At 33.5% G+C, this 14,731-nt stretch overlaps 1 protein-coding gene across 2 annotated transcripts in view; it reads left to right on the top strand.

Moving 5' to 3' along the window:
* Positions 1-217: 217 nt before the first annotated feature.
* The window catches only part of LOC658951 (photoreceptor-specific nuclear receptor), a 30,793-nt gene continuing 16,279 nt past the window's right edge, over positions 218-14,731 (top strand). Inside the window, exons 1-5 of one of the 2 annotated variants that reach the window (XM_015981273.2) lie at positions 218-891; positions 3,459-3,723; positions 10,278-10,381; positions 12,864-12,996; positions 13,402-13,526. In XM_015981273.2, coding sequence (XP_015836759.1) covers positions 804-891; positions 3,459-3,723; positions 10,278-10,381; positions 12,864-12,996; positions 13,402-13,526 — 715 coding nt within the window. In that variant the 5' untranslated portion in view covers positions 218-803. The remainder of the gene's footprint in view (positions 892-3,458; positions 3,724-10,277; positions 10,382-12,863; positions 12,997-13,401; positions 13,527-14,731) is intronic. The other variant, XM_015981274.2, reaches the window with a different exon arrangement.

Genomic DNA, 14,731 nt, shown 5'->3' with positions numbered 1-14,731 from the left:
TCCCCCTCAAGTTTGTTAATTTGTTGTTTAATAAAAATGATCGAATCAATACGTATTTGTTGAGGAAGTAGTTTAATTATTCAGATACCGAGCGTTAGAGTTTTGCAAACCAATGCAACATTTATCAAGTCCATATTTGTCGTCCGAAGGGGAGTAAAACTTGCTGAGGGCAGAGGTCATTTGGCATGGCATGGAGGGGCGCCAATGCGAGTAAAGAGCACGTCAGACCAATGGGATTAGCGCAGTTCAGCCAATAGCACAGTCGATCCACCAACCACCACGGTTCACAAATCAACCCCTCTACGTCGTGGCTAAGCGTCTTAGGCGTGCCAATGATCATTACAACTTTAAATCTCGAAAAAAAATAATAATTTTACTCTAACACAAAAAATGTAAACAGGGTGATTACACGTCCATAAGAGATTTTTCAAGTCGGTGGTTGAAAGAATAGCTGGGGGTGCAAGGCGCAGCCGCGTGCTGCGACAGAAGTTAAACACAGGGTAGCGAGCTCTGATCCCGCCCATGGATGATACACCACCTAATACATGCTACCCCTTAACGTCGCAACATCGCTCACTTCTGTTCACCCTCGGCGATAGCAAACATCAAGTGACCACTGATTGTACTGATAAGGGCTATCACAGTGTTGCAATTAGTAAATCTCTGGCCGATTTAGTGAATTTTGTATTTTTTTTAAACACAGAACTGTTCAATAAATTAATTAAATTTTACGTGTCGTGTTTTGAGATAAATGAACCGTAAATAAGTTAGAAATACCTAAAAGTTGGTCTTCGACGGGCGCCATGGATTGTTCAGTGTCACAAGCAGGTTCGATTCTGCCAACCCTACACCAGCCGTGTTCACCGGAACATCACTCACATCACCCTAACGGTAACGTAATTTCAACATTTTTAGGTTAATTTTGTCAGTTTTGGCGGAGGCGCCGGGCTAAACAATTTTCCTACCTTTTTATAGTAATTCAATTTTGTTTGTTAGTATAAATTTTTAACTACTCAAAAAAGGTGCAAAGTTTATCGTTGTTATGTTTTTTATTATAGTCTTAACAGTGATGTAATTTTAATAGTAATTTATATTAACAGTTACAAATGGTGGATGCGCCGGGTAATTTTCTAATAATAAAAAATTTGCGTTTTAATTTTCGACTTTTTAGCTGTTTAGATTTCTTTACAACAAATCTTTTCTCATGATGCGTTTATGTTTAGTGCAAAAATTCAGCTAATTTGACCTAAAATGATTAAATTAACTTAATACATTCGAAATATTGTTTCTTAAGACTTAAACAAAACAAAATTAGGCAAATTGTTAAAATTTACAAGTGAATTGTGACAAAAAAAATGATAGAATAACTGTAATTTAGAAATATTTTGCTTTAATTACGGAAATATTTAATTGCTAAATACGCGTAAATTTTAATTTATGTGTAAAAACTTGACCAATAAAAATCGTAAACAAAAAAATACACGATGTGTTTGCGGTTTATTTTCCAAAATACTTTACACTGCTGTTTAAGAAAATATGTTAATAAAATTAGCAAAATCTTTTAACAGGTGTCCACAAATTTTAGTAAAAACAATTTCTTTTCTTTAGCCTTATCAGAAAATACCATTTCTACTCTCCAAAATTTGTTAATTCTTTTCTAAGGAGGAAAGTATTTGTTTCTCTCATTTTTCTTCCTCGGGAAAAAAAGTTATTTTCTTATTAAACGTGTGAAATGCGAATGACAGCAATATCAACTTTGAACTTCTATCTTTTTTTGACTTCTATTTTTATAACACTTAGAATTTCTCCTTAACTTTTTGAATCTATGGAAGATGCAAATGTAGTTCACAAATATGAATTGTTTTTTTATTAAAATTGTCATAAGTTTATTTTATATCGGAACCTCATAAGTTATTTTTTTTAACTTAACTTTTAAATAAGCCAACAAATATAAAGAAAAACTAAACATGAAAATCATTGTAATCTACTAGCGATATTTTGTTAATATGGAGTAATTTGAAACAAATTAAACAACGTACACACTATAATTTCTATAAAAAAATTGAAATATTAGAAAATAAATAAAATGCTTTTAATTTTTATTATAAACTAACAATTATTGTACAACTTTTTTAAAAGTCATAATATATTTTAAATTTTACTCAAATTTTAACTAAGAAATAACAAAAACAATGTGTTTTAATATCTTCATAAATATTAAACAGCAGAATTTGTTAGTAATATTTTTAAAATTAAAATTAAACAATCTTCTGATAAGCAGTGATAAAAAAAAGCAATTAAAATTGCAATAATTTAAAATGCAATAATTTCAAGTTCGCCCAATAAACTGGTAAATTTAAACCTAGATATGGACGTAATTATGTATAAACGCATCAATTACTGTGGAAACTTTTCTGGTCATATTTTGGAAACTTTAATGTTGCTAGTAACTACTTCAAAATAGTTTTTTTATTCTTTTAGAACAAAACATGTTAACAAAAAGTTTTAACTTAAACATGCGTTTAAGTTTTAGTTAAAAATAGTAAAACTAACTACTAAAATAGCACAAAAATTGTTGAATATTACCAAAGACCCGAATTCGTTCCTAGCACAATTAATTTCCTGAAATCACTTGTCCTTTTATCGCACTTAAATGAAACATAAATCACAACATTGACGCATAAACCTCCATTTGCATAACAACGTCACCCCATCCCAAAATTTGTGCCATATGTAAAGTGCTAGAAAATATTTTTGGCTCTTGTATCATGCCCTTCCAACACAACTATTAGACCAGCCAACAAAAGAAGAAACAGAAAATAAGAAACCTAACGAAAAAGACAAAGACACAAAACTACCAAGGGATTACAGAGTATCTCTATTTAATACCAGTGTATTAATTTGTATTATACGGGGATAAAGTGGTGGCATTATGATAGAAAGTGGGTTAGGGTAGGGCAAGTCGGGGGACTGCAATCGCACCATGTGGTCAAGCAAATTAAAAATCTATTACACACTGCACTGCATTTATTTCATGTTACTGCTCAAAATGATAACTAAAATTTAAAAAAAAATTATAGTGGACGTTAAACTATATCTTTATTAAGTTTTTTGGATCAATAAATTATTTTAAATTTATTTTATGAGTTAACAATAACTTGTGTTATACACGACGATAAAGATTGTAAAACAATGTCTTTATCGTCTTGTATACTACATAACTATTACTTGTACAATAATTAATTCCGATTACAAATTAGGCGCCACATCGCAGGGCGTTGGTAAATATGGGGTGTCCAAACTTTGACATATGGGTTCCAACTTGTCCCATTCAGATGATAATCAAGCACACTTGATTAATACCCTAATATCAATTTGACTGTGAGTGATTTTATAAAGGCGATACTCTGGGGAGCACTTGGAAGCAACTCGACCTGAAACAGTCTTTTGATTGACAGATTTGAGAACATCACCAGGAAGCGTCGACTGTTACAGCTCGGAGGGCGATCATCCCTTGGCCCTTTGCTTGCCCAACTCCCAAACGTTGGTGCAAGCGTCCAGGACTCCACCTCCTCCATGGAGCATCCCGACCAAGAAAGGGACACCGGGATTAATTTGCGTGGTGTGTGGGGACACCAGTTCCGGGAAACACTACGGGATTCTGGCATGTAATGGGTGTTCTGGGTTCTTCAAAAGGTCGGTCCGGAGGAAATTGATTTACAGGTGGGTAATCGAGCGACTTTTAATTTGAATATGGAGCGGCATTCAAATGCAAATTTTCCAGGCCAGCAATCATAAAGTATTACCAAAGAATCGTAAATATAAATCCCGTTTGCGGATTCAATTAAAGTTAGTTCTTTGTGCTTCGATATCAATTTCGGGGGGAGCGTTGTTTTTTGTATAAAGTGCAAACGTTTCATTTCTTTCGTTCGTGTTCATGATATGAAATTGATCAGAGAGAGAGCTCGAAATAAATCGAAAGGAAAGCCACAAAATTGTATCGCTTCTCCCAATAGCATATTCGTTAAAAGTTTCCAAATCCCGTCAACACTCAACATCGATCCTATTTTTCTCTTCTGCTTCGGTTACACGTAAAGAATGAAAGAGAGTTTGGAACGGTTTGCTTTTTATTGTGCCTTACTTCACACTAATCATTTTGTGAAACGTCTCAGTAACAGTATATCTCCGATTTAATGGCGTCATTCTTTTTATTTCGGGCTCCGCTGGCTGGAGGAACAGACGAAGACGGAGAGGGACGCTGTGACAGCCTCGAAATGGGAAATATTTTTCTAAATCCCTTCAAGAGAAGCTACAAGCTTTTCCATTTTTCCCATCTGCTTCCGCAGCATTCACTCGTCAGCCTGTCCAGGCTATAGTTCATGAGGTTTTATAAAGAACAGGGGTGGATTTGGACAAATGAAAGCGCACTTTTTAATAACATTTGCTACCGACAGACAAGAGTAAATGCTTTTAGTTACGTTTCAAATTGATGCTATGATTGTATTTCAAGTTTATAACGATAATAAATTATTCAAATTATTTCAAAAGCAAATGAACAAATTTTTAGTTTTACTGTTTTACTTTAGAAATAAAATTAAAAATTTTAAATTTTTTGTTTTTTTTTTAGTCATTTCATAGTGTACAATTTAATCTAATAAGAAAATTCATAACTCAAAAACTAAAAGTCGTAGAGCAAAACGGTTTGTTTCAGTGAATTTTGCGGCTTAATATGTGTATTATACTAAATTTTTCACAACAACAGCTGAACTGAGAACATATTTCTAAAAATATTTAAAATTAAAAAATGGTGGATGCGCCGGGCAATTTATTGAAAAATTTATAGCTCAAAAACTAAAAGTCGTTGAGCAATGCGGTTTGTTCTATTGAATTCAGCGGCTCATTTTCTGTATTATACCAACTTTCAACAAAATCTAAAATTCTAAAGTTTTTTGTTAGAAATTAAGATAGGTATTTTCTATAGTGAAAAATTTTATTCAATAAAAAAATTCATAACTCAAAAACTAAAAGTCGTAGAGCAATGCGGTTTGTTCCATTGAATTCAGCGGCTCATTTTCTGTATTAAACCAGCTATTAACGAAATCTAAACTTTTAAAGTTTTTTACAAAAAATTAAGATAGGCAATAATTATAATGGAAAATTTTACTCAATAAAAAAATTCATAACACAAAAACTAAAAGTCGTAGAGCAAAACGGTTTGTTTCAGTGAATTTTGCGGCTTATTTTGTGTGTTTTACTAATTTTTTCACAACACCAGTTGAATTGAGAACATATTTCTAAAAATATTTAAAATTATAAAATGGTGGATGCGCCGGGCTATTTATTAAAAAATTCATAGCTCAAAAACTAAAAGTCGTAGAGCAATGCGGCTTGTTCTATTAAATTCAGCGGCTCATTTTCTGTATTGTACCAAATTTTAACAAAATCTAGAATTCTAAAGTTTTTTGCTAAAAAATAAGATAGGTATTTTCTATAGTAAAAAATTTTATTCAATAAAAAAATTCATAACTCAAAAACTAAAAGTCGTAGAGCAATGCGGTTTGTTCCATTGAATTCAGCGGCTCATTTTCTGTATTAAACCAGCTATTAACGAAATCTAAACTTTTAAAGTTTTTTACAAAAAATTAAGATAGGCAATATTTATAATGGAAAATTTTACTCAATAAAAAAATTCATAACACAAAAACTAAAAGTCGTAGAGCAAAACGGTTTGTTTCAGTGAATTTTGCGGCTTATTTTGTGTGTTTTACTAATTTTTTCACAACACCAGTTGAATTGAGAACATATTTCTAAAAATATTTAAAATTATAAAATGGTGGATGCGCCGGGCTATTTATTAAAAAATTCATAGCTCAAAAACTAAAAGTCGTAGAGCAATGCGGCTTGTTCTATTAAATTCAGCGGCTCATTTTCTGTATTGTACCAAATTTTAACAAAATCTAGAATTCTAAAGTTTTTTGCTAAAAAATAAGATAGGTATTTTCTATAGTAAAAAATTTTATTTAACAAAAAAATTCATAACTCTAAAACTAAAAGCCATAGAGCAATGCGGTTTGTTTCATTGAATTCAGCGGCTCATTTTCTGTATTATATCCACTTTCAATGAGATCTGACATTTTAAAATTTTTTGCAAAAAAGTAACATAGGCAATTTCTATAGTAGAAAATTTTATTCAATAAAAAAATTTATAACTCAAAAACTAAAAGTCATAGAGCAAAACGGTTTGTTTCAGTGAATTTTGCGGCTCATTTTGTGTATTATACTATTTTTTTCACAACAACACCTGAATTGAGAACATATTTCTAAAAATATTTAAAATTAGAAAATGGTGGATGCGCCGGGCTATTTATCAAAAATTTATAGCTCAAGAACTAAAAGTCGTAGAACGATGCGGTTTGTTTCATTAAATTCAGGGGCTCATGTTCTGTATTATACCAACTTTTAACAAAATATAAAATTCTAAAGTTTTTTGCTAAAAATTAAGATAGGTATTTTCTATAGTGGAACATTTTATTCAACAAAAAAATTCTCAAACTCAAAAACTAAAAGTCGTAGAGCAATGGTTTGCTCCATTGAATTTAACGGCTCATTTTCTGTATTATACCAACTTTTCAAATTTGGATTTTTTTGCTAAAATTTCCTGAGTAAATAAATAAAAAAAACACTTACCTTCAGAAAGTAAAAAAATTAATTTTTTTAAAACTTGTTCTATCATAGTTTTTTAAACTTATATATGCCTTAACAACTCTCTAGAAGTGTTAAAAGTAGACAAAAAATTAATTGCTTCGATTTTTAGAGTTTTGATTTTTACAATTTTTGTCGCGATTTTGGTGGATTCTGGGTACCCGGAACATTTGTCAAGCAGTAACTCCGGAACTTTTAGAGATAACCCTATAAAGTGTATTATCGTTGGAAAGCTCTTTAAATTATCTATGATTTTCAAAAAAGATCATTGTTTTCCGACTAACAATTTTCGAGAAAATTGCAAATAAAAGCAAAAATTTGTCAAATTTTAAAAAATTTATAACTTAAAAACTATTGAGAATTTGACGATTTTCTTAATGCCAATCCATTTCCCGAATCATTTTGCATAGGTAAGGATTAAAATAGTACTACTTTTTCAAATAGTTTTACCGTAATTGAGGAAATAAAAACAAATAAAAATAAAGTTGAGACCGTGTTTCAAAATCGTTTAAAACGCATTCTATCTATCTAGAAAACACCCAAGCAGGAGTCGAAAATGATAATTTTTCGTCCGTTTTTTAGTGAAAACAGTAAATATCTGGCTAATAATAATAATCATCAAATATAAAAAAAGTGTGCCAAAAATGGGTCAATATTCGATGTTCAAATAACGCCAAAGTATCATTTATGTGAAGAAATTGATTGAAATGGTGATGAAGTAATGAAAAATGTGTCGATAATGATTGTGTTGTTCTGTATAGTGCAGTGTCGTATCGATTAGGCAGCAAGCGAACGCGATTTCTGTAACCAGATTAGAGCACAAAGGCCGCAGCACGAGACCGATCCAGCGCACGGATTACAGGTTCCCTAATTGATTGCGGTTCACACTCGTCCACTCCATGGACTCAGTCCCCTCATCCCATCCTCTATTCGACTTCAATCATAATGAAATACGCGTTATGTTGTCGTGTCATATATTGAAACTCATTTACTCCAAGCGGGCTTTTTCAAGGATTATTTATTAGCGAAGCGAGATAAACACAACACCGATGCGCGTTTTCAACAAATTAAAAAATACGCATTTTTATCTCCGCGGCTTAAGTGTGGGTGGATTATTGGTTATTGTTATTACTGCTTGCTTGGCCATCAGAAAATTCTCCCTTGGAGACGTGGCATTTCGATTATTATGCAAAGACAGAGCCGGGTTTCCGCAAGCACGTTCCAATTAAAAGTTTGAAGAACTGTCGAGTCAAATGCACACCGGTGGCCATAAAAATGTTGTAAAATTGCTGAACAGCGCTGGTATAAAACGTTGTCGGATCTCATTAAGGCCAATGGAAACCAGTAAAATCCAAATCCTGCGCATGAAACTAGTAACGAGCCAAGTTCGAAATGTTTCGTCGTCCGTATAATGGCTCCAAACATCCGGAAGCGGCCTCTATCCTATCCTGAATAAGGACATGTGTTCTAGTGGAATCATTTTATATACAGCACAGCTCATCCTCATCCCGTGCCCCGTTGCAAGCTCCCAAGGGATGACGCGTTCGGAATCATCTGGCGAACCGAACCGGGGATTCGACGCCAACTAAACTATCGGAAAGCTATTGGGAACAGGGACGGATTTACTATACTTAAGCGCCCAAAGCTTAATATCGAACTGATATTTCGACCGAACAAAGGAGCGCATTGTCGCACGCGTTACCGCCTCAAAAACCACCCCAACATTAACACGGCAAACTTTTTTTACATTTACTCCAAAAACAGGCAAATTTAAAAATGATTGTTTAAAAAAGCTAAAAAAAAATGAAATTATTAAAATTTAACGTTTACCAAAATTATTTGAAGTTTTGTAAGATATTGTTTAAATTTATTTCACTTAAAGTTTCTAATGTTTTGTATCAGCTTCTACAACGTATACTTAAATAAAAAGCACCTATATTAAAAGACCAAAATAATTCGTCAAAAAATGTCGAAAACCTTTCTCGGAATTTGTTAAAATTAATAGAAAATAGACTTTATATAAGAAAACTAGTGTTTTTTGTAACTAATCTTAGTATTGATCACTGTATAAACCCAGCTAATAAAACGTTGATTCGAAAAATTCCGATAACTGCTGTTAGTAAAAATGGTGGATGCGCCGGGTTTAAAATATTTTCTCCAACAAAGCTTTAACTTCAATTCGTTTTGCCTTTAAAATACATTACTTTTTACTACATTAATATAACGCGTTCAGTATTTTGTTAATAACTATTTGTAAGGTTCAGATTTTAGTCCAAAAGTTCGAAAATCCTCGCGTTTAAGTAAAGTCTTCATATCGTTTTTCGCTATTATGTTTTCCGCTATTTTTCGCTAAAACGGACTAAAAAATTGCACAAGTGAGTTTATCATTGTGTTTATTTTGAGCTTTTTTCTGATAACTGATTAATAAATAATATTAACTTTTTTGCTGATATTAAATTATTTCGAATAATTTTTCTAAAATTTGGTAAAAGTTACATCATATTTAAATCAAAACATAATGTATTTTTGTTTTTTCAAATATTTAAACTTAAAACGAAACAAGAATAAGAAATTTTGCTCAAACCGACCGTAAAATTTCCAAAATCTCTAAAAAATCCGTTTTCTTTCTAAAAATCTGAGCATGTCTTTAAGCAAAAAATACCAAATTTTTTAGGAGTCCTTAAAGAGTTTAAACGCATTTCTAATTAAAATATTCACTTCTCTGCAAATCTTTACTGGAACTTTAACAATTACTTGACAAATTACATTATTTTTGCATTTCTTACAATTCTTCGCGCGATTTTTTTGAACTTGATAAAGTAAGTCACATATTTAGATAAAAAAATTTGCTATTTTTGTTCTTATTATTTTTGCTTTTTTGAGTGATGAAGCGTATCCTTGTGCAAAAAAAATGCAGTTAAAATTAAAGTTTTCGAATAGTTTTTTTGCTAAAAACTTAGTGTTATATATTTCAAAATTAAGTTGTTTTCTCTCTAAAATCTATTCACTTTTACTAAAAAAAAGTTCGTAAGCGTTTTTTTATGATTATTTGACACAAGGATTTTTACAATAATAAGGACTTGAAAAATTTTGCATAACACAATGATAGTGTCTAAATTATTTAATTTAAATTTGCAAACAAATCAGATCTTGAAAAAATATTTTTGTATTTAACTGGCGATTTTCTTGTTGGTAAATGTAGTATAGTTTTCATTCGTATTTTTTTAAATTGCTGTAAACGTAAGCCATCGGAGTTGAAAATTTTAAGAAAGTTGTATTTATCGTTATTTATGCGTTATGATTTGCCCCCTCAGCAGAGTTTACCCTCATCTAAAGATCAATAAAGCATGCAGGAATCCATAGACGCGGTTATAGGGGTGGTGCGCTTTAAGCGACCCAAAATGGCATCAGGTGCACCACCAAGCGGCAATAGTTACCACCCGACTACTCTGCCCTTTTGCCTTTGCCTCATTAATCTCCTCTTTTATTTCAATTATCCCATTTGCTCCCAATCTAATAAAACAAACATCTGGGACGTTATTTCCCTCAAATTCGAATTGTTTTTTTTATTATAGATGTCAAGCCGGAACCGGTCGCTGCATAGTGGACAAAGCCCACCGGAACCAGTGCCAAGCTTGCCGCCTGAAAAAATGCCTAGCGATGGGAATGAACAAAGACGGTAAGTTGAAATATCGAATCCGAATTTCCAAAGTATTATTAAATTATCAAGAGCGAGAGAGTGGGGCAAAGGATGAAAGTTAGGAAAGCGAGTCCTGGGAGAAGTGAGAAAGCTCTCGATGAACATTACCCAAACTGCGAAGTTCTTCAACACTTGCGTCTCCTGCATACTGAATAGGCGAGGGAATTTATCGCGAAAGTTCGATCCGCAAAACTCCCAATTTCTGCCAAAAAACAGCCAATTTTTTCTTAAAAACTCACTTTAATTTAATGTAAAAATTGTAGTAATTTTTTACAAATTGTACCCATTCAGGGTGAGTTTTAATCTGAATCTGAAGTCAATGGCCTCTTTGGTTAAAGTTATTTTTTTATTTGAAAATCCGATTTCGTGAAGTTGGACAAAAAGCCCGAGATTGATGTTTGCGCCTAATCCAGCCGGCGCTGAGAAGAGCATCAAAAACAATTTCATTGGGGCAAATCGCGGGACTCCATGACCGTTTCATAGCCATCTATTCAAGATTGTAAATTACAGCAGTGTAATACGCATGCGATTTTGGGTGGAAGCGATGAGACGGTGACCGAATAACTCAACAAAACAAGTAATGCAGTCACCGTCTAGTGTCGCTTCCCGGGAGTTTTGGCAGAGCGTTTGGTGGGAATTAACCAGCTTTGAATCCCATTAATCAGCGTCTTCTAAATCCCGGCTATAGCTGTTTGTTACAGCCAACGCCTGCTTTGCTCTTCCACCCTCGGCTCGCAACTGAGCTAACTGCTTTTACGACAAGCCCTGTTTACATAATGACATTGACAGACAGCACCTGATTACGACAGCGAAAGAATCGAAGTGGCCGCGGCCTTTTAACCCGCCTACTTGGGTTTTTCCAAAACATAATACTGCTTTCGCTCACATTAAGGAAAAAATAACGTAACGGTCGTAGGAGGCTAAAGCGGCCTTGAAAGTCAGAGGCCACTTTGATCAGGAGCGTAATTGAAGGCATGTGCAGGTGCGAGGGTGGCAATAGCAGGTCGCACTTTGCGTTTATCACCACAGCCAGCATTAAGCGCGAATATATGCTTTATCACGTCGTAATTTCCGAATAAACGAAGCCAATAACAGAATATAAAGCAGGCCGTGGGCAAGCACACGTTTCATCCGACGCTAAGCGACGCCCAGCGCCTCAAACACTGTCTAGATTTGCATTTGGTCCTTTGTAACTCTACCAATTATGCTTCGGCTGTGAAGGGCTAAAGCTAAAACATTTCCACTCTATGTTCGTTTCTTTCCAACACGATACAACAGAAAGAGAAGGACAAAAAGACGTCGTCGCACTGTTAACTGTTTTATTTTGCGTCTTTGTGTCGACCACACGGTGTGGAAATTATTTTTAAGGGTTTTACTCTACCACAAAGCTTTGTCAAATTTGAATGAGTAATAACCAGAGGAAGTTTGCAAGTTGTTTGCTGAGGTCTTTGTAGTTTAGACTGGCGGCAACTTTTTTGATGTTCGCTGCGCTGCAAAATAATCTCATCATGGCGGATTATTTTCGCCGAAATTATTCCAAATCCCGCTCTTTCGCCAATTCACTAATTACAAACCCTTTTTCTTTAATTTTGATACAACGCCGTTGTAATCGGCGCCAAGCACTGCCGATTACTTTGAATTACACGCATACAGAAATTGCACAGTATTTCTCGGGCACCGAAACTTAATTAATTAATTAAACTTAATCAAAAATAAAAAAAATTCAACTTTTTGATTGTTTAAGGCTGATTTCATGAAGAAATTTAATTCTTTATGTATGTTTAAAATGTCAATTTTAACTCACTATAATTGTACATTTAAAAGTTAATGCCTCTTTAAGTTTAAAGTCACAATTATTGGCTCATTACCGTATTTTATTCTCCATTCAAATTACGGAAAAAAATTGTAAAATTGTAGTAGTAGTCTTTTAGTGAAAATAGTGATGTGTTATTGTTGCAAGGACGAAAAAATACTTACAATTAGAGAAAAAATATTTTTAAATTTACGAGATTTTTTTCAAAAATTTAACATTGCATTAAAATTTAACACGTGAACGCAAAATTTGGAATTTGATTTTTAAGAAAATAAACAAAATGCTTTCTTTACAACTGGATATCATGTACCTCATTTTAAGTATTTATGACCGAGTTTAAAAGGGATTTTAGTCGATTTATTTATTTTTCTATAAAAAAAAACGTTTAAATCGCATGAAAAAATTGCGAAAAGTGTCTCAATTAAACCCTAAACGCGTCGTCATTTAAATCTAACGCTCAATTATTTCGCATACGTTTACCGTGCGTGGCTTGAGCACGTGTTGCGGCCCCAGAAAGGGGCAATTTGGCACGCAAATAGGCACCCCATTGTAACAGTTACAAAGGATCACGTTTTTTGCGCCCACAAAATGCGTCAATATAATTTTCACGACACATGAAGCTAAGCTTTGATAAATCTTCTTAAAAAGTTATAATTTTAGCCGTTCAAAATGAAAGGCAACCAAGGAATACAGCCACCATTCGACCAGAAACTCTGCGAGACATGAGCGCTGAACAGGAGCGGGCTCTGCGAGAGGCCGCAGTGGCTGTGGGGGTGTTTGGGTGAGTATTTTTCATTTTTATCATAATGTTACTGAAGCAATGAAGCACGAAAGCGCCGAGTGGAGCTTTGATGTGATGTGCCGTTAAGCCGTCAAAAGGTGACAGTTTCAGCTCGATTTGGTGTGGAAAATACATAATCTTTTGATCGGTGGTTGTGACACGCTAAAGGCGAAATAGCGGCTTATGATCTATATTTGGACGGCTTTTGAAAAATTTTCAATCACAAAGTAAAATCAGGCAAATGACAATGGCCTAAGCCTCCGAAGATAAGTTGGCAAAATTGAACAGAAACTCAAAAAAACACTGAATTTGTCGAGCTAGCCAAAGTCTTTGGTTAATATTAATTTTTTCAGAACTGATTGTCTTAATTGATTTAGTGTAAGAAAGCTCTCAAAAATGTTATAGCCCCCCGGTTCCGCTGACCATGGCCCTGACCTCTGCCCGCTATTCGCACAATTTGCTGCCCTCAGTGCCGCCCCCGTTGCCCAACCGAGAGCCCACCCCCACAAAAGACACCAGTGACAACGATGGTAGGTGTGTTAATTTAAGAATGTTTTTTATTTATTTAATTTAGGTTTTCTGTTGGAATTATTTGTTCACATTGCTAATGGTTAAGAGCGGATTAGCTGGCCTGACGTCACGTTACTAATTATTCTTTAGGGACATATTGGACGATCTAGAAGAGAGAGAACGCGGCCGCGTTTAAAAACGATTCCAGCATGTAGTGAAGGGTGGAAACCCTAAATTAATAAATTCAATTTAAATAAATTTAGATTCGGGTACTTTAAATTACGTTACGGCAATACAGGGAGGGAAAATGCACAGACGGACGGTGATATCTTACTCAAATGTTGCTTTTTAATCGAATCATCCGATTTTTAATGCGTTCATTAAATATCCACATAACAAAAAACTGTTTTGAAATCGATTTGAAAATATCTTGCACACAACAAAAAATGTACTTTTAAATATGATTTATAATAATTTTCCATAATTTACCTAATTCAATAATCGTTTATGCTTTGTTTAATTGGATATTCGCTAAGTGGTATTAATTGTAATCGCCAGTTTTTGTAATTTTACGAATTTCCTGAGTAATAACACTTACCTTCAAAAAAGTGAAAAAATATTTTTTTTTAAATTTGTTATATCATACTTTTTCGTATTTATATATGCGTTTACAACCCTCTAGAGTTATGAAAACTCCAAAAAAAGTCCATCTGTTTGATTTTTTGATGTTTGATTTTTTCAATTTTAGTCGCAATTTTAGTCGATTTTGGGTACATTTCTCGAGCAATAGCTCCGGAACTATTAGAGATAACCCCATGAAGTGTATTATCGTTGGAAAGCTCTTTAAATTATCTATTTTTCTCAAAAAAGATTATTGTTCTTGGACTAATAGTTTTCGAGCAAATTGCAGATAAAAGCAAAAATAGGTGAAATTTTAAAAAATTCATAACTAAAAAACTATTGGAAATTTGGTAATTTTCTCGATGCCAATCGATTCCCCGGATCATTTTGCATAGGCAAGGATCAAAACAGTTCAACTTTTTGGAGTAGTTTAGCCGTAAATGAGAAAATAAAAAAAGTTAAAAAAAAGTTAACACCCCCCCCCTTAAAATCGGCTAATTTTTAAAGTGTCTTAAAATCAAATAAAACCAATCCTATCTTATAGATTTTGATGTGCTCTTTACGATGGAAAAAACCGTTTTCCCCTAGCTCTTTTAGTTTGGCC

This window comes from Tribolium castaneum, chromosome 3 (assembly GCF_031307605.1).
Source record: "Tribolium castaneum strain GA2 chromosome 3, icTriCast1.1, whole genome shotgun sequence".
Classification (NCBI taxonomy): domain Eukaryota; kingdom Metazoa; phylum Arthropoda; class Insecta; order Coleoptera; family Tenebrionidae; genus Tribolium; species Tribolium castaneum.
Note: the sequence above shows the minus strand (reverse complement) of the source record. Positions and strands in the feature narration are given on the sequence as shown.